The sequence below is a fragment of the Pteropus alecto genome, unplaced genomic scaffold (assembly GCF_000325575.1).
Source record: "Pteropus alecto unplaced genomic scaffold, ASM32557v1 scaffold39, whole genome shotgun sequence".
Classification (NCBI taxonomy): domain Eukaryota; kingdom Metazoa; phylum Chordata; class Mammalia; order Chiroptera; family Pteropodidae; genus Pteropus; species Pteropus alecto.
The window spans coordinates 8,093,341-8,119,694 of NW_006443568.1; the positions used below are offsets into that span (position 1 = coordinate 8,093,341).

The 26,354-nt window shown below is 33.2% G+C and overlaps 1 protein-coding gene across 2 annotated transcripts in view; it reads left to right on the forward strand.

The window, feature by feature from the left end:
- The window catches only part of EYA3 (EYA transcriptional coactivator and phosphatase 3), an 87,716-nt gene that overhangs the window by 16,348 nt on the left and 45,014 nt on the right, over window positions 1-26,354 (forward strand). For both annotated transcript variants that reach the window (XM_006924350.3, XM_006924351.3), the window contains exons 2-6: window positions 13,072-13,170; window positions 17,090-17,133; window positions 18,907-18,986; window positions 22,311-22,377; window positions 24,887-25,023. In XM_006924350.3, coding sequence (XP_006924412.1) covers window positions 13,138-13,170; window positions 17,090-17,133; window positions 18,907-18,986; window positions 22,311-22,377; window positions 24,887-25,023 — 361 coding nt within the window. In that variant the 5' untranslated portion in view covers window positions 13,072-13,137. The remainder of the gene's footprint in view (window positions 1-13,071; window positions 13,171-17,089; window positions 17,134-18,906; window positions 18,987-22,310; window positions 22,378-24,886; window positions 25,024-26,354) is intronic.

Here is a 26,354-nt window from a genome sequence, read left to right on the forward strand (position 1 = left end):
CCTTGTACTATTGTCTCATTAAATAGTAAGCTCCTGTAGTGCATTTGGAATGATTGACTTTATGAAAACTTGATCACAAACTTCTTAGAAACTTCTGTCTCATAAAGCAAGCCTGCTTAACAGTTTTTGCACACTTTTGGTATTATGCCTATAAACTCTTTAAATATTTTTTAAAGAAAACAATGCTATTCAATGTTAACCATAATGATAATTCCAGAAAATGATGTGGACTTTTATGTGACTTTTCTCTTTCAAAACTTAAACTACAGATTTCTCTTTGGATTTTTTCCCCTCTCTGTCAGATGCATGTTTTCATGGTATCATGGGGTTTGCAAAGTATTTTGCTGTAGTATTTCTGGCTTGATAAATTTATGTATGTTTTGCAGAGAGATATTTTACATGGTTCATTGCCTGTTTTAAGTTTCCTTCCTTCCTCTCTCCCCTCTCATTTTCTCCCCCCTTTCTTCCTTCCTTTCCTTCCTTCCTTGTTTTCTTTCATTCTTTTCATTCTATTGTTCATTCTCACTTTCTCTCTTCTTCCCTCCCTCCCTCTCTCTTGTTTTTCTTTCTTTCTTTTTTTTTCAATAAATATCAGCTATTTTAGATGTAATTGCTTCTGACTGAATGCATACTGTATAGCTCTATCTTTAGTGGCTTAGCATAGGGGTAGGATTCTTCCACCACTCCCATTTAGGTAGGGAGAGAGTATCTGTTAGAAAGTTGTCACATTAAAATTAAAAAATAAGAATTTATACTATTAAATAAGAATTTATACCATTTGACCTTATTTAAGTCATCTAAGGGAAAACTCTTATGTTATGATGATATCAAATAATGTAGCTAACATTTCAAATCTGAACTCATAAGTAAACTGTTGCCCCAACTATGTTTATAATTTTATTAGCCAACATTTCAAATCTCTGAACTCATAAACTGCTTGTTGATTCAACTGTGTTTATAATTTTGTTTGTTTATATTAGTTGTAGAATTTTATTCAATTTCATATGTGATTAATTTTCTTTCTAAAAATCTAAACAGATCCTATTATAATTTTTTGAGATATAATTTATATACAGTAAATTCATCCTTATAAGTGTACAGTTCTGTGCATTTTACAAATGCATTCAATCAGGTAACTATCAATACAATCAAGATACAGAACAGTTCCATCACCCCAGTGAAGTTCCCTCATGCCCCTTTGTAGCTAATCCCTTCTTCCCCATTCTCTAGCACCTGTCAACCACTGATATTTCTTTACAGTTACTTTATATAAAGAATACCATATAAATGGAATTATACAATATATAGACTTTTAAGCCTGGCTTCTTCCATTTAACATAATACATTTGAGATTCATCCATGTTCCATGAATTGCTGTGTAGTATTCCATTTATAGATATATAACAGTTGTTTATCCATTCGCTAATTTGAGGGACATTTGAGTTGTTTCCAGTCTTTGGTGTATATATGAAAAAGCTACTATCTACATTTATGTACAGGTTTTTGTGTGAACATGTTTACATTTCACTTAGATTGATAATTCAAAGTGGGATTGCTGAGTCTAACGTAAGTGTATGTTTGGCTTTATAAGACACCGCCAAACTGTTTTTCATAATGAATGTACTGTACCTTTTTGTATTCACACCAGCAGTGTAAGGGGGAAGTTCTAGTTGCTCCATATTTTTGCTAAGTTGGTATGGCCAGTTTTCTTTTGTTTATTTTAACCATTCTAGTACGTGTACAATGATACCACATTTTTTAAGACAAGTTATTTTGGAATAATTATTTTAGAATATTTTAATTTGGATATAATATAATAATATTCTGGAATAGATTTCTAGAAGTGTTTCAAAGATAAGTACAGAAAGCTCCCATATACCCCTTACCCATTTCCCCTCTTATTAGTGGCTCATACTGCTATAGTGCATTTGTCAAAACTAAGAACCAACACTGATACATTACTGTTAACTCCAGACTTTATTCAGATTACACTATTTTTTCCACCAATATGATTTTCTATTCCAGGATACAGTCCAAAATACCACATTGCATTTAGTATAACATATTATTTCTGGCTCTAACATGTTATAACTAATTTATAAGATAGCGCTATAGTGTCTGTTCATATCTGTTTCAGAATGCTATATATGTCATGTTCTTTTCTTTTGGCGAATGAGTTTAGTTTGTGTATAGTTGTTTTTGAATTGCAGTTAGAAGAGATTCCAAAGTTTGAGACTGCTGGCCTTTGTAGATTCAGTCCCTTCATTTTAGACCAATCAGAAAATAATTGTTTCAGTTAAGAGTCTTTAACAAGAAAAAGAGTAAGTTCTTACTCATTTACTTTGTTGCTTGAAGTTAGCATTTTATTGGCTAAATTAGCTAAACCTTTATATTTTTATTTTTTTAAATCTATATTTTAGTGTTTAGTTAAATGGTATTTTCAACACTGACATAAATTTTTGACAGCCAAAACACACTAAGTAATTAGGATTTCTTTCAGAATATGTCTTTAATACCTGGTGTATTCTACTCTTTGTTCTATTTTAGTATTTTTCTTCTGGTTTGAGATATTCTGTGAATACTTAAGTGTTTAGAAAGGACTTTAAGGCTCTGTTTAAGGCATACACAAAAGAAAGTCTCAAAGAAACACATGCAAAAAAATAATTTGCTGAGTTAGAAAAGTCACATTTTTTTAATGACAAAAATTTCTGATTATTTATTACCATTCTGTGATCTGTTTATTAATGTTCTTCATACAGTACTCCGCATAACGTTACAAAGTTTAAAATGAAATGTTTAGTAAATGCTTTTATGGAGAAGCATAATACTATATAGATATCACAAATTGACTTCATGAGAGAAAAGCAAAATAGGAGCTTCAATCAAAATAGAAAATTATGAGCTTTAATCTTGAGGCATAGTTTGCCTAAGATTGTCGGTTAAGATCATCTGGAAAGGAGGACTTGTGTATTTTTCAGATTTAACTCTAGCAGTAATTTTTTTTCTAAGCACAACACATCAAATAGAGTATAGTGACAGTCTGCTAGTACTAGTACAGATGTTCCTCAACTTATGATGTGGCTATGTCCTGATAAACCTATCATAAATTGAAAATATCCTAAGTTGAAAATGTGGTAAGTCGAAAATGCATTTAGTACACCTAACCTACCAAACATCATAGCTCAGCCTAGTTTACCTTAAATGTGCTCAGAACACAATATCCAGAAAATGCTGCATCACAGTACACTGTAAAGTATTGGTTATTTATCTTCAGGATTGTGTGGGTAACTGGGAGCTGTGGCTCACTGCTAATGCCCAGCATCACAAGAGAGTGTTGTACAGCATGTCGCTAGCCCTCGGAAAAGATAAAATTTGAAGAACAGTTTCTACTGAATGTATCGCTTTCGTACCATCATAAAGTTGAAAAATCGGAGGTCAAACCATCTTAAGTCAGGGACTGTCTCTACTTGAGTTTGTTCTCAAAGCATTAAATCAGTAAAGCCTTTTCAAGATCTATGAACCACCAGTATTACTATGTTAGCTGGGAATTTCTTCCACTATGAATTTAGGGTTTGGCCCAGAATGAAAGCACGAGAATGCTAACTAACTTTGTAGTTATGTGACAGTTCTATTAGGCAAACTGTCCAATTATTTGAAACGTTTTTGAATGGTTTATGTTTACTCTATTAATATTTAGAAGCATTTTTGCAGCTGTATGTATAATGATATTATCTTATTTGCATCCTTTTTTCATTTCCCACCTTTTTCAGTTTATATATTTCATTCAGTGGCCAAATGGCCAACAAACCCAAGCAGAGAGGTCATAGCAAAAACAAATGGAAAAACAAAATGAAGTTTGCTATTTGTATTAGTTTTCTGTGGCTGCCATAATAAATTACCACAAATTTGAAGACTGATAACAACAGAAATTTATTCTCTCACAGTTCTGGAAGGCCAGAAATCTGAAATCAAGGTGTTGGCGGTACTGCGTTCCTCCATAAGCCCTCTTCCAGCTTCTGGTGGCTGCTGACATTCTTTGGCCATATCACTCCAATCTCTGCCTTCATCTTTATATTGCCTTCTCAGTCTGTGTGTTAAATTTCCCTCTGCCTTTTCATAAGGACATGAGATGGCATTTGTGGCCTACCTAGATAATCGAAGATAATCTCATCTCAGAATCCTTAATTTAATTACATCTACAAAGACACTTTCAAATAAAGTAACATTCACTGGTTCTGAAGATTAGGGTGTGGGTCCTCCCTCCCTTCTACCCTCCCCTTCTTCTCCTTCCCACCCTCCCCTTCCCCCCCTTTTTAAATTATTATTATTTTTTTAAGTTTATTGGGGTAACATTGGTTAATACAATTATATAATTTTTGGGTGTCCCCTTCCTTTTTAACTTAAAACTTTAGCCTATTAAGAGAGAGAAACCTATGGGTTCCTAAGCTCTGAGTAAAGGTTCCTAAGCTCTGAGTAAGTAGTACCTGTGTTGTGATACCTTGATATGATATTAAAATTTGCTTATAGTATATATTATGCCTTGCTTTTTTTGAAGGGAACTTTTCAATGAACACAAATTTCAAAATAATATTTTTCAAATCAGTTAACAAACCTTGTAAAGAATTGAAGTTGTGATTTAGGCATCCCTGGTAAGAAATGGGAATAGTAAAGTTTTTAAATTTTTGTACCTCTAAATAGATTGAAGTTTCTTAATGAACTGGTTTAGGTAAATAGAGGAGTCAAGACTGACTGAACAAATATTTACTGAATGCCCACTATGTGCTACAGATACTAAAAAGAAGAAGGTGGTCTCTGACATTGTGGAATTTAGAATCAAGATTCCACAGGAATCTTAGAACCAAGGGAAAATTAATAGTTTTAACAGAATTAGCTGTCACAGTAGAGGTCAGAGGAGTAGTTCTGAAGAATTCTTAATTATTAACTAATAATGAAGCAAGAAGTACTTTCACTAGTAACTTTGAGGTTTTAATAGGTTGGGAGATATTTTGTTTTTCTAAAATGATGCTTATCTCTGACTAGGAATGGTAAAAATTTATTTTCACATACCTTGTAATTAAAATGATTTGTTTTGTTAACAGTAGATCAAAATCTACATCGTAAATTAAAGACTGATGGTTGTAAAGAGAAATCAAATTGTTATTTTTGCTAGACTGTACAAGAAGTTAAAAAGTAGCATAAAAAGTGAATCATTTTAGGATTTTCAAGAGGTTCTTAAAGTACCATATAACGCATTAAAAAAGAAATTTTAAGTATAAATTTAAAACATTTGAAAACTAAGAACATGCTATTATACCATGAGGTCAAAGTTATATAACAGAATAGTTAGAGAATTAATGAAAGAAAAGGAATAAATAGCCTAAAGTAATATTAGGAATGCAATTTTAAAAGGGAAAGTTGTATGCTCAATTTTACATGAAGGGAAAAAAAGCTTCAGACAAGGGAGGTCAGAATCTTGGGTTCTCCTGTTGGTTCTGCCAGTTACAGACTTCATGAGGCAATGCTTTCACATATTTGTTTTTAGTTTACTCGACCCTAAAAATAAGGATTATCTCTAACAATTTAATATTCTGTATTCCTTGTAGCATCATATGTTAGAAGTTTTCTTGGTTCACAGAGTGAATAGTTTCTGCCCAATAGGGTAATACCAAATGTAAAATGTCTTCTGACATCAAATTCTTTAACTATGGGGAGTTGAACACCTTTGCTCAGAACTATAAAGTGAACCAACCATGGATTTGTGTGCAGGGTCTAACTTGACTTTTTATGAAAGAGATGACAGCAAGAAAATTAAATGAGTCTTTCTGCCTGTAGTGTTGTCATGAACTTCTGTTAAGATTTGGGGGTAAGAGAGGATCACTGCAATTTAAATTGCTTTTTCGTCAAAGTTGAATTTTTTTCCTGAGGAAAAAAAGTAAGTCAGAATGTAGAATTTATATCCAATTTTAGTTTAATGTCTTGAACATTTTTGTAGAAGCATTTTAAAAATAATGTACCCTTAAATATTTTAATACACAAACCTACATAAAGCATCCAGCATTATATTCCTTTGTATCTGCTTTTGCTTCTTACCAAATCATATTTAAGTTATTATTATGCTGATTAATGTAAAATCTTATATTTTTCACATTTTAAATGAGCTTATATTAAAATAGGTTACAATTTCCATTTTAATATAGAATGTTCAGTTTTAAAATTGTAGCATAGGTAAACCATTCTGTACATGTTGGTTGTTTCCAATTTTTCGTTTCTGTGAACAACAGACTTTCTCTTTTAATAAAGTTAGCTTCTTACTCTATTTATTTTTGGGGGGAAAAAAAACAAGAAAAATTATTCAGACCATGGGCAATTTTATGGCCTCTTTTGTCATCTGACTGAAGAACAGTCTGATTTTACAGCTGTGCCTAAATATTTCCTATCTTCTTCAAGCTCAGATAACTCTAGGTTTTGTCGTTTAGATTTATTTTTGGTAGTTTAATAGATATGAAGTGGTATCTTAAAAATATGAAAATTTAGTTAGTAGTGAGAATCTTTTTTTCCTAAATGCTGATTTGCTCTTAAACTGTACCCTTTGATGGATATATATGTTAGTTATTGTTTGCCACATAACAGATGATCAGTAAATGTTGAATTGGTTGGGTTTATATTGTAGACATTAAGTTTATCGTAATTTTTGCAATTATCATTTCCATTTATTTTATTCTTTTAATTTTAGATTTGTTATGTTTTCATTTCATGAAAGTTTATTTTACATAACCTAATCTATTGATTAGTTGCTTATGCTCTCTTCTATTGCTCAAAAATTTCTCTTTTCCGTAGATGAGATAAATATACTGTTCTGTTTTCTCTAATATTTTTTGAATGCTACTAGTTCTCCATATATTTAGGATTAATCATAGTGTATGGTGTGGATATGTTTCTCTCCATGTTGATATTCAGTTTTTCTTATAGTATTTTTTCAATATTGATTTTTCTCCACTTATACGCACTTTTAGATTTGATCATTGTTTTGGTATTTCTAGTCTCATGGGTCTTTTTGTGCTTTTTTATTGTGGTAAAATATACATGATAAAATTAGCTATTTTAACCATTTTCAAGTATGTCATTCAGTGGCATTAAGTACATTCACAGTGCTGTGCAGCCATCACCACTATCTTCTAGTCTCTTGATATATTTGTATTTTAACCAGAAACACTGCTGTTATTCTCAGGCAAATTGTTTAGATCTCTGAATCCCAGTTGCCCTATCCATAGAATGAGAATGATACCAGCTGTGTCTTAGGATAACAAATATAAAAATACTTGGTGTATTATAAGTGCTCAGTAAATGATAGCTCTCTTATCCTTCCCACTATAATTGGTTTTAAAGACTGATGTAGGGCAGATCTTCCTGAGTAGCCTCTATTATTCTCCTCTCCTCCAAGATATTCATTGTTATTTTTGCCTAATTTCCAGTAAGAAATTTGTGGGTGTTGGAATAAACCTTTGTTTACTTCTTATTTGAAACCTAATGTATGTATGTTCTGTAGATTATGAAGCCCAAATCACTACTTAGTATCATCCCCACTTATTACTAATAAGCACTGTTTCTGCAAGAGACCACAAAAATGTTTTCTTATGTTTCGAAACCATTTTTCCTGACTTCTTTTCTGGTTTTTGCCTTGTAAGCCTCCTAGTTTATAAATTAAAATTTATTTTGAAGAGATACCTTTAGGCTTTATGTTTGGTACTTAAGACTTTACATTGGGTGTTAAGATACTTGTTTTCTGAATTCATTGATAGAGCCCCTTTAGATCCATTATTGTTGAATAACAATACTTGAAGCTATCCTCTTAAAGCATTAGAAGAGGGTATTTTGCTTTTTGTGCTTTTTGTTTTTATTCTTAAAGGCACGTAATTATATTTGAGGATACCATGGTAGACATTTGCTAATTATTTCTTTTAAGTCCTAAAATAATTCACGTAATAAAAATCATAGGTGATGATAGACCACTTTTTTGGTACTTCTTTAGGCTACTATTTTTTATAATTATTATTGCTGAGGTATATTTAATTTTGGGAGGGATGTTGTTAATTTTCTCCAGGGAAACTTCTGTAGCCTTTTCTTTGGCATGCTCTAAAAATACATATAAGGACCTGGAGGGAGTAGTAAATAGATTTCTAAAATACAGTGTAGTCAGTGATCAAATTTATGAGCTATCTGTGTTTTACTTAGAATTGTATCAGAGATATTCAGTTAACCCTGAATATCTGTGTGCACAATTAGCTGCATCAAGTTCCTCTTTCAAGACCTATAATCAGACTGTCTTCTTAATGTTGTAATTAAGAATGATGCGTATGTTTTCATTGAAAAAAACTGACCTTTATTCTGTGCTTTAAAATATTTATATATTTTTTATTTCCTTTTCTGTGCTTACGAGCTATAACAACACATTGAAGTAACTTACGTTCTTGCTTGTAGCCTTTTACAACTACAGGATAAATAGTGTGTTGAACTTGTTACAAAACAGAAATTATGAGGTAGAATCTAATTAGAATTTTGAAATAAAATATTTGTTACTAATTATTTCCCTTCCAATTTCTATGGATTAAAAATTATGGCTGCCATATTACAAAAGGATCCAGCTTTTATTTTTCAACTTATGAAATCACAATATTTACAATTGTGCCACCTTTTTGAATGAAACCACAGTTTCTATTTTTTCATTGTCAGCATTTGCAAGTAGGGAAATTTCTGTTCTAAGTTGTAGATTTTCCCAGGTTTCTGTCATGAAGGCATATAGATACTGACAAACTCCAAAAAAGTTGATAAAACAGCTATATTTAGAAACCAATCATAAGAATTGAAACTAGAAAGTTATGAAAAGATGTTACAATTCAGATTTCTTAAGGTAACTTAAAACAAGAAATTCAGAGTATGTTTTGTAATTTCTTTGGCTGTTTGGCTAAGTTGTAATTATATTCATTTAAATTACAGTAAGAGTCCACTTTCCACTTCTTTTTTATTATAAATTTATTTATTTAAATTAGTTTCAACTATATAGTACATTGGTTAGACATCTATAATGTTGACAAAATGATCCCCCCAATTGCTCCCTCCCTCCCCTAACCCTCCACTTAACCATCATATTAATGCTAACTGCATTCTCTCTGTCATGCTCCCCGTACCTAACTATCAACTACTAATTTGTACTTCGTTAACCCTTCACCCCATTCTCTCAGCCTTGCAACCCTCCTCCCCTCTGTCCATCACCAAATTGTCCACTATATTTGTGAGTCTGGTTTTGATTAATTTGTTCTTGTAATGGCTGAGTAATATTCCATTGTATATATAAACCATAATTTCTTTATCCTGTCATCTGTTGATGAGCATTTAGGTTGCTTCCATATCTTGGCAATTGTAAATTGTGCTGCCATGAATATTGGAGTGCATATCTTTACGAATTATTGTTTTGATTTTCTTTGGATAAATACCCAGAAGTGCAATTGCTGGGTCAAAAGGTATATCCATTTTTAATTTTTTGAGGAACCTCCATTCTATTTTCCATAGAGGCTGTACTAATCTGACAGGTGTGAGGTGATATCTCATTGTGGTTTTAATTTGCATTTCTCTGATGATTAGCGACCTTGAGCATCTTTTCATATATCTGTTAGCCATTTGTATTTCTTCTTTGGAGAAGTATCTGTTCAGGTCTTCTGCCATTTTTTAATTGGATTTTTTGTTGTTGTTGTGTAAGTTCTTTATAAATTTTGGATGTTAACCCCTTATCAGATGCATCATTAGCGAAATCTTCTCCCAAACAGTCAGTTGTCTTTTTTGCTTTGCTGATGGTTTCCTTGCTGTACAAAAATTTTTCAGTTTGATGTAGTCCCATTTGTTTATTTTTTCTTTTGTTTCCCTTACTCGAGGAGATATATCTGAAAAGAAATTCCTGTTAGTAATATCAGAGAGTTTACTGCCTATGTTTGTTTTCTTGTAAAAGTTTTATGGTCTCGGGTCTTATATTTAAATCTTTAATCCATTTTGAGTCTGTTCTTGTATATAGTGTAAGAAGATGGTCCAGCTTCTTTTCTTTGCATATATCTCACTTTCCACTTCTATGTCAAGCCGTTATATTATTGAATATTTAAAAGATGCATCTCATTGAATGTAGAATAATATTAGGTTACATTAATAGTCTAAAAAGAACAACCCTGCCCCCCACAAAAACACAATTAGATTAAACTCTAAAACTAGTATATGGAAATGAGAATGCTAAGATTTGTATAGTAATTCTGTACTTTTTTTATTATCAAGTACCGATCACCATGTCTGTTGTATAACACTTTGATCTGGTTGCTAGTAAATGCGACTTTTGATTATAAGCACGTGACACTTTAGAAGATGGTTTGAGATCTTAATATTAAAAGTTTTAGCACATTGATAAATGGTATTAATGTCCATTCATGTATTTAGTATGTTCTTATATTTCAGGTCTTTCAAATTACAGATTTTTGGACGGAAGAAAATAGTGTATTGATGGAAAGTAGTATCTTAGATGCATGTTGCAATGGAATTATGTAATTTATACTCATTATTATTATATTTTATACACATATGTGCCAGAATGTATGTTTTCAAACTTCACACATATCACACATTGCCCATAGAATACTAGAAGATTCTATAATAAATCATATGCTTTCCTTGTAGATTGCTTTTTTTGGTTTGTTTTAAAATGACCAAAATTATTGGTGGTCATTAACCAATTACTTGATTTTTAAAGTTTTTCCCTAAATATAGAAATTACCTATGCCCTATTTATTCCTCTAAATTTAAAAGCTGAGAAAGCAAAGAAAATTTTTATGATGGAAACAACAAAGACTGCTTATTTTCATAGAAGAAGAAATAGGAGCGGTAGAAGGGAATGTCTGAATTTTTCTCTTAAAAAAGGTTTTCTTATATCATCATAGAATTTACTTCAAGAAAAGTAAGAAATTAGTCCAGAATCACTAGAATATTACCATATTTCTAAAAAACAAAATTTAAGATTTTAACATTATTTTTGTATGGCTTGAAAAATTTATTTTCTCATTATTAAGAGTAGTATTTCTTGCCTTTTAAAAGCCACAACCCCTTTTGATCAATAAAAATCTGTGTTCTCCTTTAATGTTGTTCATATTTTTAAAATAAATTAGTTCTTGTGTTTAAAAACAAAATTAAAACACGTTACTGAGTATCCTTTTTTTAAAAAAAAAATCAATTTTCCTTACCTTCTTCTTGACCAGAGATAGATTTTATAACCCTTTCCCCATGAAAAGGAATATCGCCTCCTTCTCCCTTGCCAAGAATGTAATTAGAGATTGCAGTTATTATAGTTATGGCCTTCATTTAAGTAAAACGTGGAATGTTATCACTTTTTGTTTAGGTGAGAGCTGGTCACACAAAAATTCAACAAATGAAGCATTACATTTTACTAGTGATTTGGCCCTGTTTTGTTCTTATGGGGTGAAATCATAGATATGTTATGTACACTTAGACAATATTAAAATCCCATTAAGACATTTCAGTTTAAAGCTAAGATATAAGTTAGTGAAACATAAAAATGTTTCATCTTTCACAGTTGTGAGTCATTTTCACGTCACATTGATTATGCTCTTCTAAGTAGAACAAAACAAGGACAGGGAAGATAGCTCCCGTGAGCTTTAGTTATTGCGCTCTGTAATTCTACAGCACTAGTTACCTACGTCAGGGAGTATGAGAACTTTTGAGGCTCCGTGTATGAGCTACACGTGAGTGCATTGAGCATCCAGTGCTTCTGACCTTTAAACTTTGTTTTTCTTTTGACATTCTAGATCAGGGCAGAGAGTAAAGCTGTGTCAGAGTTGGACATTTTTGTATCTGACTACCCCTTCCACACGTTTTTCTCTCCTTTTCCCATTCTGGAGTGTGGCTCTAAAAGTGTGTTATATTGCACCCAGATGGAGCAGTAGAAGTGAAGTGGTGGTGTATTGACATAATTGAAGTTTTTCATTTCCCTTTTTATGTTATTTATTGATTTTCATTACTTCTGCAATAAGATTTTAAACTTGCTTTAGCTTTATATGTTAAGTCAGCTATAGTGGATTGTAGAAGTGAAAACAGGTGTGACCTTAATTAAAAGCATAAGCAATTATATCTCTTTCAGAGAAGTGCTAGTTTCATTTTGTTAAATAGTAATGGAGTTTTTCATTTTTATAATGAACTTAAGTTTTCTAATGTCTCTCTGTCTCTCTCTTGACAGAAGGGCACAATTAGGTGTTCTTGCCAGTAAATGTAGGGCTTAGAGTCTTCTTTTTTCGTTTTGTTTTGTTTTGTTTTAGTATGAAAATCAAGATAGGAAGAGCAGGATCTGAGAATGTAAAGGTTTTGCTTAAATAATTGACTAGGCAGTATATTTGGTGGAGCTCATTATTTCAGAATAAAATTGGGACCCAGCTTTACATGATTATTTTTCCTTAATTCTAAGATTCGAAGTTTCACTTATTTATTTACATTATTAAAGTAGATCCAGAAAAATCGAGTTTTCCTTTAAATTGATTACATATATATAGGTGGGTGTGAAAGTAATTGATATTTTAGTTTGTCCTATTTAAAGTGATTCTGTGTGTCTGTGTTAACAGTTATATAAATGTTCCACATTAAAGCAGGTTAGATGTTATCATAAGTTACTGACTTGCTTAAGCTAGTTTATATCATTAAAAAATGTAACTCTAATCCTAAAAAAAAAGTTCTGCACATGGCTGTCATTATAAAACATTTATTGCATTAGGACTGTAGTAACCATGTTTTAAGTACAGCACAAGCGGTTCCACATGTTGGCTTTTGCAAGGTATAAAAATCATTGTGTATACCTATCTTGACTTGGTGGTGCAGTGTGTCAGTTTTGAAAAGCCATGTGCATCTTCGAGATTTTGAGATTGGAACTCACGTGGAAAGCTTGAGGTAACAAAATATTAAAAATTATTTTCTGATGGCCTGAATGATAATGCTTTTAGAGTACATAAAGCTCTGAATCCCCCCTTTTTTAAACAGACTGAAGACTGCTGAGAGACACTTGCAATCCAGTCACTTAAGCATAATAAAGAAATATTGGTCTTCATGGAAGAAGAGCAAGATTTACCAGAGCAACCAGTAAGTATTTCCTTTAACAATTTAAAGTTGATTGTAGGAAAGCTGATCTTAATAGATTTTAAATATTATTTAGTTATACTACAGATTCCAAATTAGAAATTAAAATGAAAAAGACTCCTTAATAACTTTCTTCTAAGAAAACAATGTTATATGTTCTTAAATTCATATTTTGTTAACAATGCTAAAGAGTCTACTTGGAAAATTTAGCATTACAAAGTTAGTATTGTATTTGGAAATGTCATTTAAAAAAAAATCAATGGCTATTCTTACAGTTTTTGGAAAATAAGAGGACATTTACCAAACTGTCAGACAATCTAGTTTTATCTTTACCTAAATTTCCTAAAATTACCTAAATTTCCCTGACCTAAGTTTTAAAAAAGTTGTATTAACTGAAGAAAGTATAATCTGACCACTAGCTAATTCTTAAAAACATTTGAGACCCTAGAGACTAGGTTGAATTCTTAATTTCTTTGAAATATTTAATATAAATAAATAAAATCATTTTAAATATCCCCAAGTGACATGGATTCTTTTTGTTCTTTTGTCTGTTTTTTGGCTTAGCGTTTAGAAAAGGAAAGCAATAATAATCATTCTCTTAAGGTATTTTTATGTTAAAAGATCCTTTCCTTTTGTCTTGAGCTTCTTTTTCTGAAGTTATATAAATACTGATTCAGTTTGCTAACTTGAGTGACCTTCTTGTATTTCATATTAAAAGAGAATATAGAGTGGTCACGTTTACCTTTCTTTATGAAAATCCAATATAGAAAAATTTGAATTTTGAAAGCACATTATAGGATATGTTTTTCATGTTCTAGATGTATTCTTTTTACATCACAGAAGGGTGAACACCAGCTTCCATTTAAATATTGAACTTCTTTAATATGTTTTTAATATTTTTCTTTATGTTTAGAAATGTATACTGATGATTACTTTGCCATAATTTTTTAGCCCTCTCACTTAAGATAAGTATAAAACTAGGAAGACATAAGCAATTAGTAAAACAACCTTTTGAAACATTTGAAATGTCATTCCCTATCCCTGGTGGGGCATTAATAGTCAGGGAAATGGTAAGGTTAAAAAGTCATCCTCGGCAGTATATCTAAGATATTCACTACAAGAACAAATAGCTGAACTAGATATATTAAATGTACCAAGGAAAATTATATCATGGAGTTTTTAATATAGTAAAAGGTCTAGTCATAGTTTCAGAAGACTAATAAGTTGTCAGAATGTGTATTGTCAGTTACTCTTTACCTGTTCAAGATAATGAGAATTGTAAGGCAGACCTGCTGGTGGGTCATCTTTTCTGCTCTGCTGCATTTCCTTGCCATTCTTTCAGTTTCTATAACATAACATATAAAACCTGATTGTTACTTCAGACGAAGGTGAAATTAAAGCAAAACTTTAAAAACAAATTTTCTGTTAACTACAAATGGCGATTGTGAAAGGTATCAGTTTCTTATTGATTTGTGTCTGGGTCTTAATTTATAAAGGCAACTGAGTGACAACACTTACAGGTCAGTGCCATTGAAAGAAAAGTTTGATGTTACAGTTTCTTTAGAAACAAGAAGCATGGCATACCACACAGGGCCATAGGGAAGCACCAGATTTGGTCAGGAGGCAGAAAGGAACTAGGAGTGCACAGGCCACAGCCTTCATTGGGATTTCCAATGTAGGCAAGGTGAGTGAGGCAAAGCAAAGCAGGGTAAATGACTTAAGTTTGGCTAGTTTGAATAATTCTAAAAGTTTTGGGCATACAGAGGTGTCTAGTATCTGGCCCTGGGTTGATTTAGAGCAGGGGAAATAGTAACTTGGAGTAGGTGAGCTAGATAAGGGAGAGGGTTCAGAGCATGGGCTCTGGATCACTGGGGAGATATAAACAACTTTGTCTCAGATTAATGGATGCCAGATAAACAGATACAGAATCTAAGGAAACAACAGAACACTTATTAACTGTTAAAAATAATTAGAATAGGAAGAATAAATGTTAAACTTGGAGGAGAAATCAAATTTCACAGGCTGTAGTAGAGATCTAAAATTTGAGTAGAAGGAATGGTCCTATTCCAAGTTCATGATGATAAATGAAGCTAAGATTTTTAACCCTGCTCTTTAGTGATAGGCATTATTACTGGAGTTATTTTAATCCCATTGTCTCTCCTTGTCTCTCTTCCTTATCGTATTATCTCTCGTTTCTCTACTTTTTACTCGCTGTATCTTAAGATTTAAGATTTCTTGAAAAAATCTTAAATCTTAAGATACAGCGAGTAAAAAGTAGAGAAACGAGAGATAATACAGCATCTCAGGTTCTGTCTTTTACTTTCCCTTATTGCCAGTCAGTCTTCAGTCCTCTGTAGTCGTAAATGGTTTTCTCTATGTCACTGTTTACCTGACTCAGTCTCTTCCCATCCCCCGCCCTGTCTTCATCTTTTTCAACTACTCTGAAATAGCTCATAAGATTGTCCAAACTGGAACTCTTTTGAAGATCGAAAGGGGGTACTAACCAGACTTGGTTTTGGGATAAGAAGTATAAACCAAAACTATTTCTGACAAACAGGTAGCACTTAAAAAACTTTTTTGTGACTATCAGAAGTACTCTCTGAACTCAAGTTTTAAAAGAACATTATATGCACAGGAAAAATTTTTAGAATGTATATATCAAACTCAATGCTGATGGTTTCATTATGTGGTTTTTATTTATCATTCATCATTTTATTTATTTATCATTATTTTATTCAGCTGTTAATGGATACTGGTGTTTTCACTTTTTGGTTATTTTAAATAATGCTGTTATGAACATTTATGTACAAGTTTTTGTGTGGGTATGTTTTTATTTCTCTTTGTTATATAGCTAGGAGTGGAATTGCTGGATTATATGGTAACTATATTTAACCTTTTGAGGAACTGGTACTGAAGTACTAAAGTAGCTTTACTATTTTACATTCTGTCAGTTTCTGGATTATATTGTTTGAACCCTTACTTTTGTAATCCAGTGAAATCTGTCTCTATCCTTTTAGTTAATTTACCTGTCTCTAGTGTCAAGGTCACACATGCTCCCTATTCCTGACTTACAAGGGGACATAATTGCCCAAATTAAGGCAGACAGTGTCTGAAATGTTAAATTTAATCATATTAAATAGCTACATTCCCACCTGTTATGTTTGTTTAAATGTATTTAACAGAGTTTTTGCCTTCTTTTGTTACTTGAAATACTTTTAAGTATTCATAATTTGTATGACTAACCATACTAAGCATGTTTCTATTATAACTAGTTATTCTAACCAGAGAGCACTAAAATCAGATTCTTTTGTAATATGAAAGCAAGGAAATCCATTAGGAGTATTAAACGTTGCTTTTTCATTTGTGTATTAAACTGTTTCGATGTAAATGCTTTCACCTCAGAAGGAATTAGAAAAGACGAAAATCCGGGGGAAAACAGAATAGTGTGAAGAATATCTTATAAATTACTGGTAGCCTAATAAGAATTTATCTTTATTTTTGGCATGTAGGTAATTTAAGTAAAAAGACATTTCTGTTAAATGAGTAGATGATATCAAGAGTGGTATATTTACTGTTAGATGATATAATTATGTGTCTGTTAAAATTTGAAACCAACTAGTTTATATCCAAGTTTGGATATTTCATTGTGGTAAACATTCTATCTTAAGTAAAAATCCTGGTAAACATTTTACCCTGAATCTGAAAAACACTTTTTTCATTAAAAAAAAAAAGCTCCCTGTGAAAAACAAAGAAGTCCCTCTCTCTAACTCTAAAATATAATAAGGATTAATTAAATAAATCTAAGCAAGACAAGACGAAACAGTTACCCTGAAATTTTTTAGTTAATGTTAGCCATTTGAGTAGCTAGACAATTTCAAAAACAGATCACTACATCGATTCTTTTGTATATTTATTTTTGCAGGTTAAAAAAGCCAAGATGCAGGAATCGGGGGAGCAAACTTTAAGGTATATAAAGTTTAATTTCTTTTTAATGACCTACTTATAATTTTTTTTACATGCTAATTATGGGCATGACTTGGATTGACTATACTCTTTTTGGTTTTTAGCAGCCACCTTTATGTTTTGAAATTATTTAGTTTACAGTGAAAATTCCCTCTAAAAGTTTGTTCTTAAAACACATACGTACTGATTTAGTTTTCTTATCTATTCATTATTTATTCAACAATATATACCAAACCCATTTTATCTATGAGAGCCTGTGATATATGAAGGAGACACGATAGTGAGTATTCTTCAGTCAGATGTGCAGTATACAAAGTAGGAAGAATAAGCAGAAGTAAGGGAAATCCAAAGGATTTGGCATTAATTACCAAATGGATATGGAATACCTTAGTCATTAGCTCCACTCTCCTTAGAGAAAAGGGGCAGCTTCTTTGTACCTCATGCTCTGGCTTCTACAACACCATGGATTTTGTTTTTCACAGTTCTTATTACCTCCTGTCGTTTGTCTGCCAACCATATGAACCAGTAACTGCATCACCTCTAACATCTTCATTTCCAGAATCCTACTCTTTTACTACCATATTCCAGCCTATTTATCTCCTACCCCACTATTCATATTGTGTTGTACTGTACACTTCCAATTAAATGATCTATCATATTTTCACTACCAACCATCGGCCCTTCCCTCAAAAAAGACTTCAGTATCTTTCTTATACTGCTTAAATCATAAGATTTTTTACTTTAATCAGCCCCTTACAAATCATCTTAACTTCCTCCCCCTTTTCTCTATGTCATACTTTCCTAGCAAAATCACAACCCTGGTTAAACCCAACTGTCTACTAATGCCATAGTTACTTCCAATCACCTGAATATAGTGAGAGAAAAACATAAAACTATGCTATTGGTCTCAGTTTTTATCCATGATCACAGCTCATACAGGCATTTAAACACTTGGTGGTCTAACCACCTTTCCTGGTGTGCTTTATTTCCCAGTCTTGATAATTTTCTTTTTTCCCTTTTTTTTTCTCTCTTCCTTCATCCTTCCTGCCCTCCTTGCCTCCTGCCTTTTCTCTTTCTGCCTCTCCCCTCCTCTCCACTCTACTCCCATTCACTCTGCTGGGGCTTTTGTTCTTTAATTCAAAGAGAAATTAGAAACAATTAGATAGGAACTACCTCATTTGTCTGTCACCAAATCTACCCACTTATCTGCTTCTCTACAATATTCTCCGCTGCCTTTTCCTCTGAAGTTAATTCCTCTGCTCTTACCTGGGCCTGACCTCTCCAGTCGCACAATGGAAACTATCACCTTCTTTTCCTACAATTATCTCCCTTCATCAGTTTCTTTATTATAATAAAATATACATAACATAAAATTAACTATTTCCATTATTTTTAAGTGTATAATTTAGTGGCATTAAATACATTTACACTGTCGTGCCAACCATCACCACCATCCTTCCTACTTAGCTGTGGTATTTTGGAAACAAAATGACAGCAGTTTTAGGTGTTGTGGAATTTTTCATATTTTCTTTAGAGAAAATCTGACTCGCTTGTGACTTAGCTGGAATTTCTGAGTGATATGAGAAAGAAGAGTAGAATGTTGTGGGTATTAACCCTGGCCTGGGTAGTTGCTAAAACCAAGAATAAGGATACCATGAAGAAGACTTGCTTTTGCCTCTTACCTGTATAGCCTCATAAGAAATGAGTTTGATTTAATCACTTTTAGCAATACAGCATATCATTCAGGAGCTAATGTATTCATTTTGGTTCTCCCAGTCAAGTAAGCAACCCTGAAGTCAGTGATCAGAAACCTGAAACTTCAAGCCTTGCTTCAAACCTTACCATGTCAGAGGAAAGTAAGTACCATATTCTGTGTATGACAGAAGAGGTATTCCTCTAACCAGATGATGTTATTCTTTTATAGTTATTTTTCATTGATTGCCTTGTTTGTCTCAGAATATCCAGAAGCCTTTTCTTTTCTTGTATGTGTGTTTATACTTGTGCTTTCCTATAAGCTTTATTGACATACCAGCTGAGGAACAAAATCACATGGAATCCACTTACCCAAGAAAGTCACACTTCGTGATTTTATTTTTGTTTTGATGTTGGATGTTCTAAAGGTAAGAGTGCCTTACTCAAAATCAGAAAACTTTGTGGGCCAACCTTTGCTCTTCCAGAGGGCTTGATATTTTTCCACCTTTCTAATAATCAAATGATTCTACCTATCGATCTAGAAAAGTAATCTTTTGAGAGCCCAGGATTGATATTGGGCCCTGAGGTAGATCCAACTCAATAAGATACACTCTGTACTTACCAGCCCTCACTTTCCTATAGAATAAGTACATTCATATATTAGACAAAAATTTGTAGAGTGTTCTGTTATTTTCTTGTGGAGACATAAACTTTCTTTAGCATACCCGCTTACTCCCACAACTTGCCTTTATAGGACAAATAGTTCACCCTGAAATTAAATAGCTAGGCCTCTTCATATTTTGCCACACACTTTAAAAGAATAAATTTGTGTAAGACACTTTAAAAAAAGAAATATGTTTTGGGGGATATTTCTTAAGATGATTATGCTTAATCTTATAAATTTCCCGTGTATTAAAAAATGGTACAACTTAAAAAAAAAAAAAAAAACAGGTATGTCTTGAGTCATATATATTATTTCCTCAAAGGTACTATTTAGTGGTTCTTAAACTTTTAGTGTACCTAAGAATCATCTGGAGTGCTTGTTTGTAATATAGAATCCCAGCCTCACCTTCAGAGATTATCTATTTAGTATATCTGATGTGGATGGGAATCTGCATCTTTAAGAAGATAGCTAGGTGATTCTGATGCATATGGGAAACTCTCCATACTGTGGGAAACTGCTCTAATAAATGAAATGTTCCTAATTTTTTTAATGTCTCACTCATCCCCAAGAAATAGGCCTGTTCCTTACATACTTCAGGGCTAGGAAGTAAGTTGATTCTTTTTGCTCCTTCTAAATCATTTCTCTCCTTTTTCCCTTCCAAAACTCTACTTCCTTTGAAGTCTACATTTATGCCTTCCTCTACCTTTATTTTTACCTCAGATCGAACTCCTCATCATTTTGATCTTTAAAAATTATATCTTCTTGTTTTTTTCTCCATCCAGACTCTTATTCTGGTGATTTCAGTGTTCATGTAGCTTTTTTATCCAATACCCATCATATCCCTCTTGTCTTCATGCTCTTTCTTACTCAGCATAGATTCTATGGTTCTTTATTATAATTACTCCTTTACAAATACCTTCAATAACTTTGACTCTTTTTCACTCTTTACTGAACCCCGGTCCTAATTTAATTCAACTCTCTACCTTGTGTATAAGTACATTCAGATAGCTAAACATTATTGAACAAATTATATACCTAGGCCCTTACTCACAGGGCGTCAGTGGGCACCCAGCGTGCTTGGAAATCCTATTACATTTCTCTAATGAGTTTTGCCTTTTAATATACCACTTTTTCTCTCAAAGCACCCATATTCACTCACCTTTTCTAATTCTTAACTGATGACTCCTCAGTTAGGAGCTGTCATACAGGAAATTCCTTTATCATCTCATCACTACCAAATCTTCAGATCTACCTGTGTTTGTACACAGGCATCATTTTTGTCAAAATGAAATAATATTCTTCCTCCTGTCAAAAGTAAGGGCTTTTACTTGTGCTAGATATCTTATCCCTTCACACCTTCCGCTTGGGCTTTTGGTACATTTTTCTCTTCTTAATTCTTTATGTCAGTAAAGAGACATGATCTAGTATCTACCATCTTAATACAAACAAAACCCCCCTTGGCTCCACATCTCCCACTAGTTATAGACTTCCTCTTTGTTCCATGACCCATTGGAACCTCTTGAAAGAGTTGCCTCACTTGATTTCTCACCTCCCATTTACTCTTCAGCCCTCTCAAATTTAGCTTCCAACACCACTCTTCCAGTGAAATTGCCTTTGTCAAGGTCATCACTTTCAGTAACTGAAAACCTACATTCTTTGTGATGGATGATAAGAACTTTGGATCTAATTGAGATTGTCTTCATTTCTGTCAAAATGGTTATGGATGAGTGTAATCTACAGATTTCGAGTAATTGTTAAAGAACTGGAATAATGGCAATGGACACGATTTTCTATGATAAACTCATAGATGTTGTTTTGTCTTACTGTTTGGCATGAACATACCCTTCATCTGCTCTTGACCAGAGTTCCCTTTTTGAGTCAGATACTCAGGGAGCTCAGCTAGACATAAATTTAGTTGGTTCACTCTTAGTCCCCATTCATAGTAGAGCAACCCGCTTTATAGATGTTGAAGGAAGTTTTTGAATAGTTCATGAGTCTGGTACAAGCTCTTTTTAATGTAACTCTATCTACCACATGGACTGAAATAGTGCCTAATGAATAAGATTTTGCTTCTAGTCAAACTTGAGTTGAATATTTATAGCATGTATCCTAGAGGAAATCGTGAGAGTCAAGCCTTCACAGTAGCTATTCTAGATGAAGTAATGGAAGTTCAAGAGGACACTAGCTATAAAAGTCTCTTTACTTGACGGTTCATCAGAGCATCGCATCAGTTTCTCTGGTCTGTCTCTGCTTTGCCAAACTTAAAGCCTTTACTACAAAGCTGAAAAGGATAGCATGTATCTAAGAAGCATACTTGTATCTTTCTGCTGCTGGTTATACACAGCAGTAGCAACATTTTTTCTAATAAAATTGGGTACTTCCCCCTGGGTCTGTCTTCCTGCAAGTCATTCATATGGCCTTTTACTTAGAAAACACCCAGAGAATGAATAAGTTGAAAAAGTGTAATATGGTTTCCTACATAGGGACCTTGCCTCTTAAGTTTGCCTATGGGCACAGCAGAGAACTTAGGAGGTTGCTTCATCTGTGGTTTTAGATCAGAGATGGGTGAATGTAGAGGTCAGTTGGTACTACTTTCAGTTCTTTTCCATACTCCCCACATTCTAGCTACTTTTACTGTCTCTAAAAGTCTCTAAACCCATCATTAGAAGAGTGAGGTATTTTTTACTACATAGTGTTTCTAAATTTCCAGTGTCCAAGCTGTATTTTGTTATTTAGTTCGAAAGACTATACAGTGAGATATGCAATTTTCCCATTTCATTTTTGAAATGTTCTAACTTTTTACCTGGTGATATCTTTCTTTCAGTTATGACATGCACCGATTATATCCCTCGCTCATCCAATGATTATACCTCACAAATGTATTCTGCAAAGTAAGTTGAATAATTATTTCAAAATCTGTATGCTTTTTCTCGAGGTTCATTGCAAAATTTAACTTGCTATTTAACTTATTAACATTTAACTTATTTTCACCTCTCTTGTTCTCTCTGTCCCTACTCTAATTTTTTTATTTCTTCTAAATATAGAGTCTATGTAACATTCTTTTAAAAAGCAGGCGGTTGCCTGGAATAGATCACTATTAACTGGAAGCTCGCTCTAAATGAGTAGACACTGAAATAAAAAATACTGTTAGTGATTAAAGCATGTCACTGATTGACCTCTGATCATTCTCTCTTCTACCATGATAGACAGATCAATAAAAACAGCTCAAGCCAGCCTCATACTGGGACTTCTCAGCCTAATCTATGTTCAGTTTCTTGATTTTAGGATTATCCTCAAAGTAGAACTGGGCTCGAAATTAGATAGGTTTAGTGGGTTGAAGTCACCAAGAGGCAAGATTTGGGGCCTTCATGGGGCAAGATCAGCACTTAAGATCCACCAAGTTAATCATTTCCAAGATGAATAGGTATAAAACATTGTGTATGCCAGGCTACTGGTTGTGCATTGATAGTGAGCCTGCACATACATAAATACATACTAGTGTGTTTATTAAATTAGGATATATTCTTATGTGCTTATATATCCAGGATACATAAAGAAATTGATAACAAAGGTGAGTGATGCCTGTGGGGCTGTTATAAAATAACTAGCGTTTTTTCCCTTTTTGTGCTCATTTGTACCTTCTGATTTCGCATCAGTTAAAAAATATACTAATTAAAAACTCAACTCAATGAGTTCTCCAAATTCTAATCTAGTATTAACTCTAATAGCAGCCTTTGGTCACTCATTTTCATGTGGTGGTCTTCTGCGCAATGACTGAACCTATTCTCTGAGATCATTATGAAGGAGATAACAAAATACTTTGAGCTATAAAGACACTAATGAAAAAGGATATGATTTTTAATGTATTTGGAGATTAATCTAAGATTTTAAATAATTTCCATGCAACTTGCAACTACAACCTGAGCTATTTCCTGGTCTCAGGTCTGGCTAAGAAGAATAGAAATTTTCAAATTCAGTCTCTTAGAATCTACTGAGATGTGAATGTATTGCATATTCCAGTTCATTCATCCATTCATGCACACCTGCTGTATTCAGGACACCTTATTAGCTATGCCTTCTATCTTAATTCAGACTTCCTTACCACTTACCTGAACCATTGCATTATAATGGTTTTTTAAACTAGACCTCTATTTCCAGTTTTTTCCCCTTCTAATCCATTTTACAATGCAATGTCAAACTAATCTTTATTAAAGAACAGCTTCGATCTTGTCATTCTTTGCTCAACAATTTCAGTGACTCCCACTAGTTTCAAATTTGTCCGAACCCTTAGCCTGGTATTTCAGGTCTTGGCTATCTATCTTTCTCTCATTACTTCTCTTCTCTTTACGTACCTCCCTTTATATAATCTACAGGCTGGAGCTCTTGCTTTCCTTCCTCTGTACTTTTGCTAGAGTTTTTCTCTTTTCCTAGAACATCTTTTCCCATTCCTGCACATCTTATCTGCTCAACTCACATACCACTCTTTAGCCTTCCTTCATTTTCCTCTCCACCAAAGCTGAAAAGAATCTTTTTCCTTCTGAAGCACCCCTTTCCTTCAGTATTTTATCTTTATGATTTATATGCTACATATAACACTTTTTCTTGCATTGTAAATACAGCATAACTGCTATCTAAAAAGTTAGTGCATAAAATGTAGGATCCTTTCACTGCATGAATAAAATGAGCAGATCATCTAGCTAGTTTAACATTCCAGAAGTTTCACTGCTACATTCAGATCCCTAGCTAAACCTGATGTGGATGGCAGTATACTCTGGCTTAAATATCAGTGGGGAAATTCTGAGTCCTATCTGGGACTTCCCAGCGTTTAATAAGTTATCTGGCTCCTGTTTTGTAGGCTTGATCTGATGATATTGGGGCCTACCTGTACTCCCTGTTTTTTTTTAATATGGTTGCTTGCCTTTTTTCTACCAGCCTCACCCTCTTTTCCAACTCCCACTTTCCCTCTTAGAACTTTAGTTTGGCCCAGAGGGCTGAATGGAGAATGAGAGCCAATTGCAAATCCTGTTCTATCCAATTTTCTGTTACTATAGGGTTTTGTTCTATATGCGGACATAAGGGCATAAACAAGTTTAATCCATCTGTGTATCTCACATAGGGTCATACATGTAGCATACCACAAATGTTTGCAGCATAGCAATTGGACCTTAGGAGGATATTTGAAACTATTAAATCCTCCATAAATTTGTTTCTTAGATGGTTGTAGTAGAACTTGGAAAGGAAATACTGACTCTTCTTTCTGAGCACAGTAGAAGACATTTTTGTGGAAGGTCAGTCTCCTCATTGCTGATTCTTTGCACTTAATGGTATTAGCTTTTTCTCCTATTTTTCGTTATTCAAATAAATTACACATGAAAGTTTTTGTTTCTTGAACTTTTCCAGACCTTATGCACATATCCTCTCAGTTCCTGTTTCGGAAACTGCTTATCCTGGGCAGACTCAGTACCAGACACTACAGCAGTCTCAGCCATACGCTGTCTACCCTCAGGCCACCCAAACATATGGACTACCTCCTTTTGGTAAGGCGCCCTATTATAAACAGTTGATAAGAGTGTTGAGTTTTATCCCTCAGAAGCATATCTTTCCTCAGAAAGCAAGCATGGCTGATGAGGAAGCTGAGAAATGGCTTGTTCTTTGCAGAGCACCTACTCAGTTATAGATGTGATAGAACTTGGGTATGCAACTTTGCAACAGTATATTTTCCCTTCTAATCCATTTTGCAAAGCAATGTCAAACTAATCTTTTTGATGCATGTAATATAAAATCACAACTTTTCAGTACTCATTTGTTTAGCTACCAAAATTTCTAAGGTACAAAGTCTTGCCTGTAAAGCTTGGAATCTTTTGTGTTTGAAAACCATGGTACTTTGGTTAGGTAAGCATAATAAATATATTTTGAGATTGTCGGTTTCTTGCTAAAGCCAGGTAATCTAAATATCCAGATAGAATATGCCTTATAGTTTAATTTTTTTTTTTTTTTTTTGGCTGGGGTTGGGGGAAGTGGTCTTTTTCCTTCTCTTTTCTCCCCCTTTCCAAACTGATCAATCGATTATTGCTCTGGTGAACCAAAGTTACCTTAGAATGGGGGAAATCCCCAATTTCGTATAACCTTATCGTGTGCATAGAGTTTTGTTTTTGTTTTTAGGTATCTTAGATATGAATTATAAATTAGAATGATTTACTAGAAGGCAGTTTGAGATTCTTTGGGCATTTAATATATGTACTGATTTGTCCTCTGCATGTATAAATTAATAGATATATTCAGTGTGCTTTATTGTCTATTCTCTGCTTTCCTAGAACTTGTGTCAGAAAATTGAGAGAATACTGTATTATTATAAAATATGCAATATGTTAATAAAATTCTATCTCTGTAGCCTTTACTGAGACTAGGTGGCAATTAGAAATATCTTCCAAACAGATCACCTCAGGTTATAGATATTATTAGTGTTGCCTGCTTTTGGTTTCTACGTTCTTACTTTTCCTGGTCCATTTAGTTAGTTTTTTGTGACAGTGACAGTTTTCTTACTTTTAGGCTTGTTAGCATTCCTTGGCTTCTGGTAACTACTAGAAACAAAAATTGGGGGTTATGTTTAATGATAGTGCTGGTTGATAACTTCATGAAAGAAGAGAAACAGAAATGCTCTTGTTTCCATGTTAGTAGCCCATTCCTCCATGTCTGTCAGTTTTAGCCAGTATACTAAAACCTTGTATTTGTCGTATATTTAACTAGCCAAGACTGAGCAGTCCTTTTGGAAACAGAACTCTATGGTTATGTTTGTGTTCATTTATTTTTGCGTATATTAAAGCTGATTTTTCAATCATCAGTTAGTAATAAGCAAGCAAGTATAAAG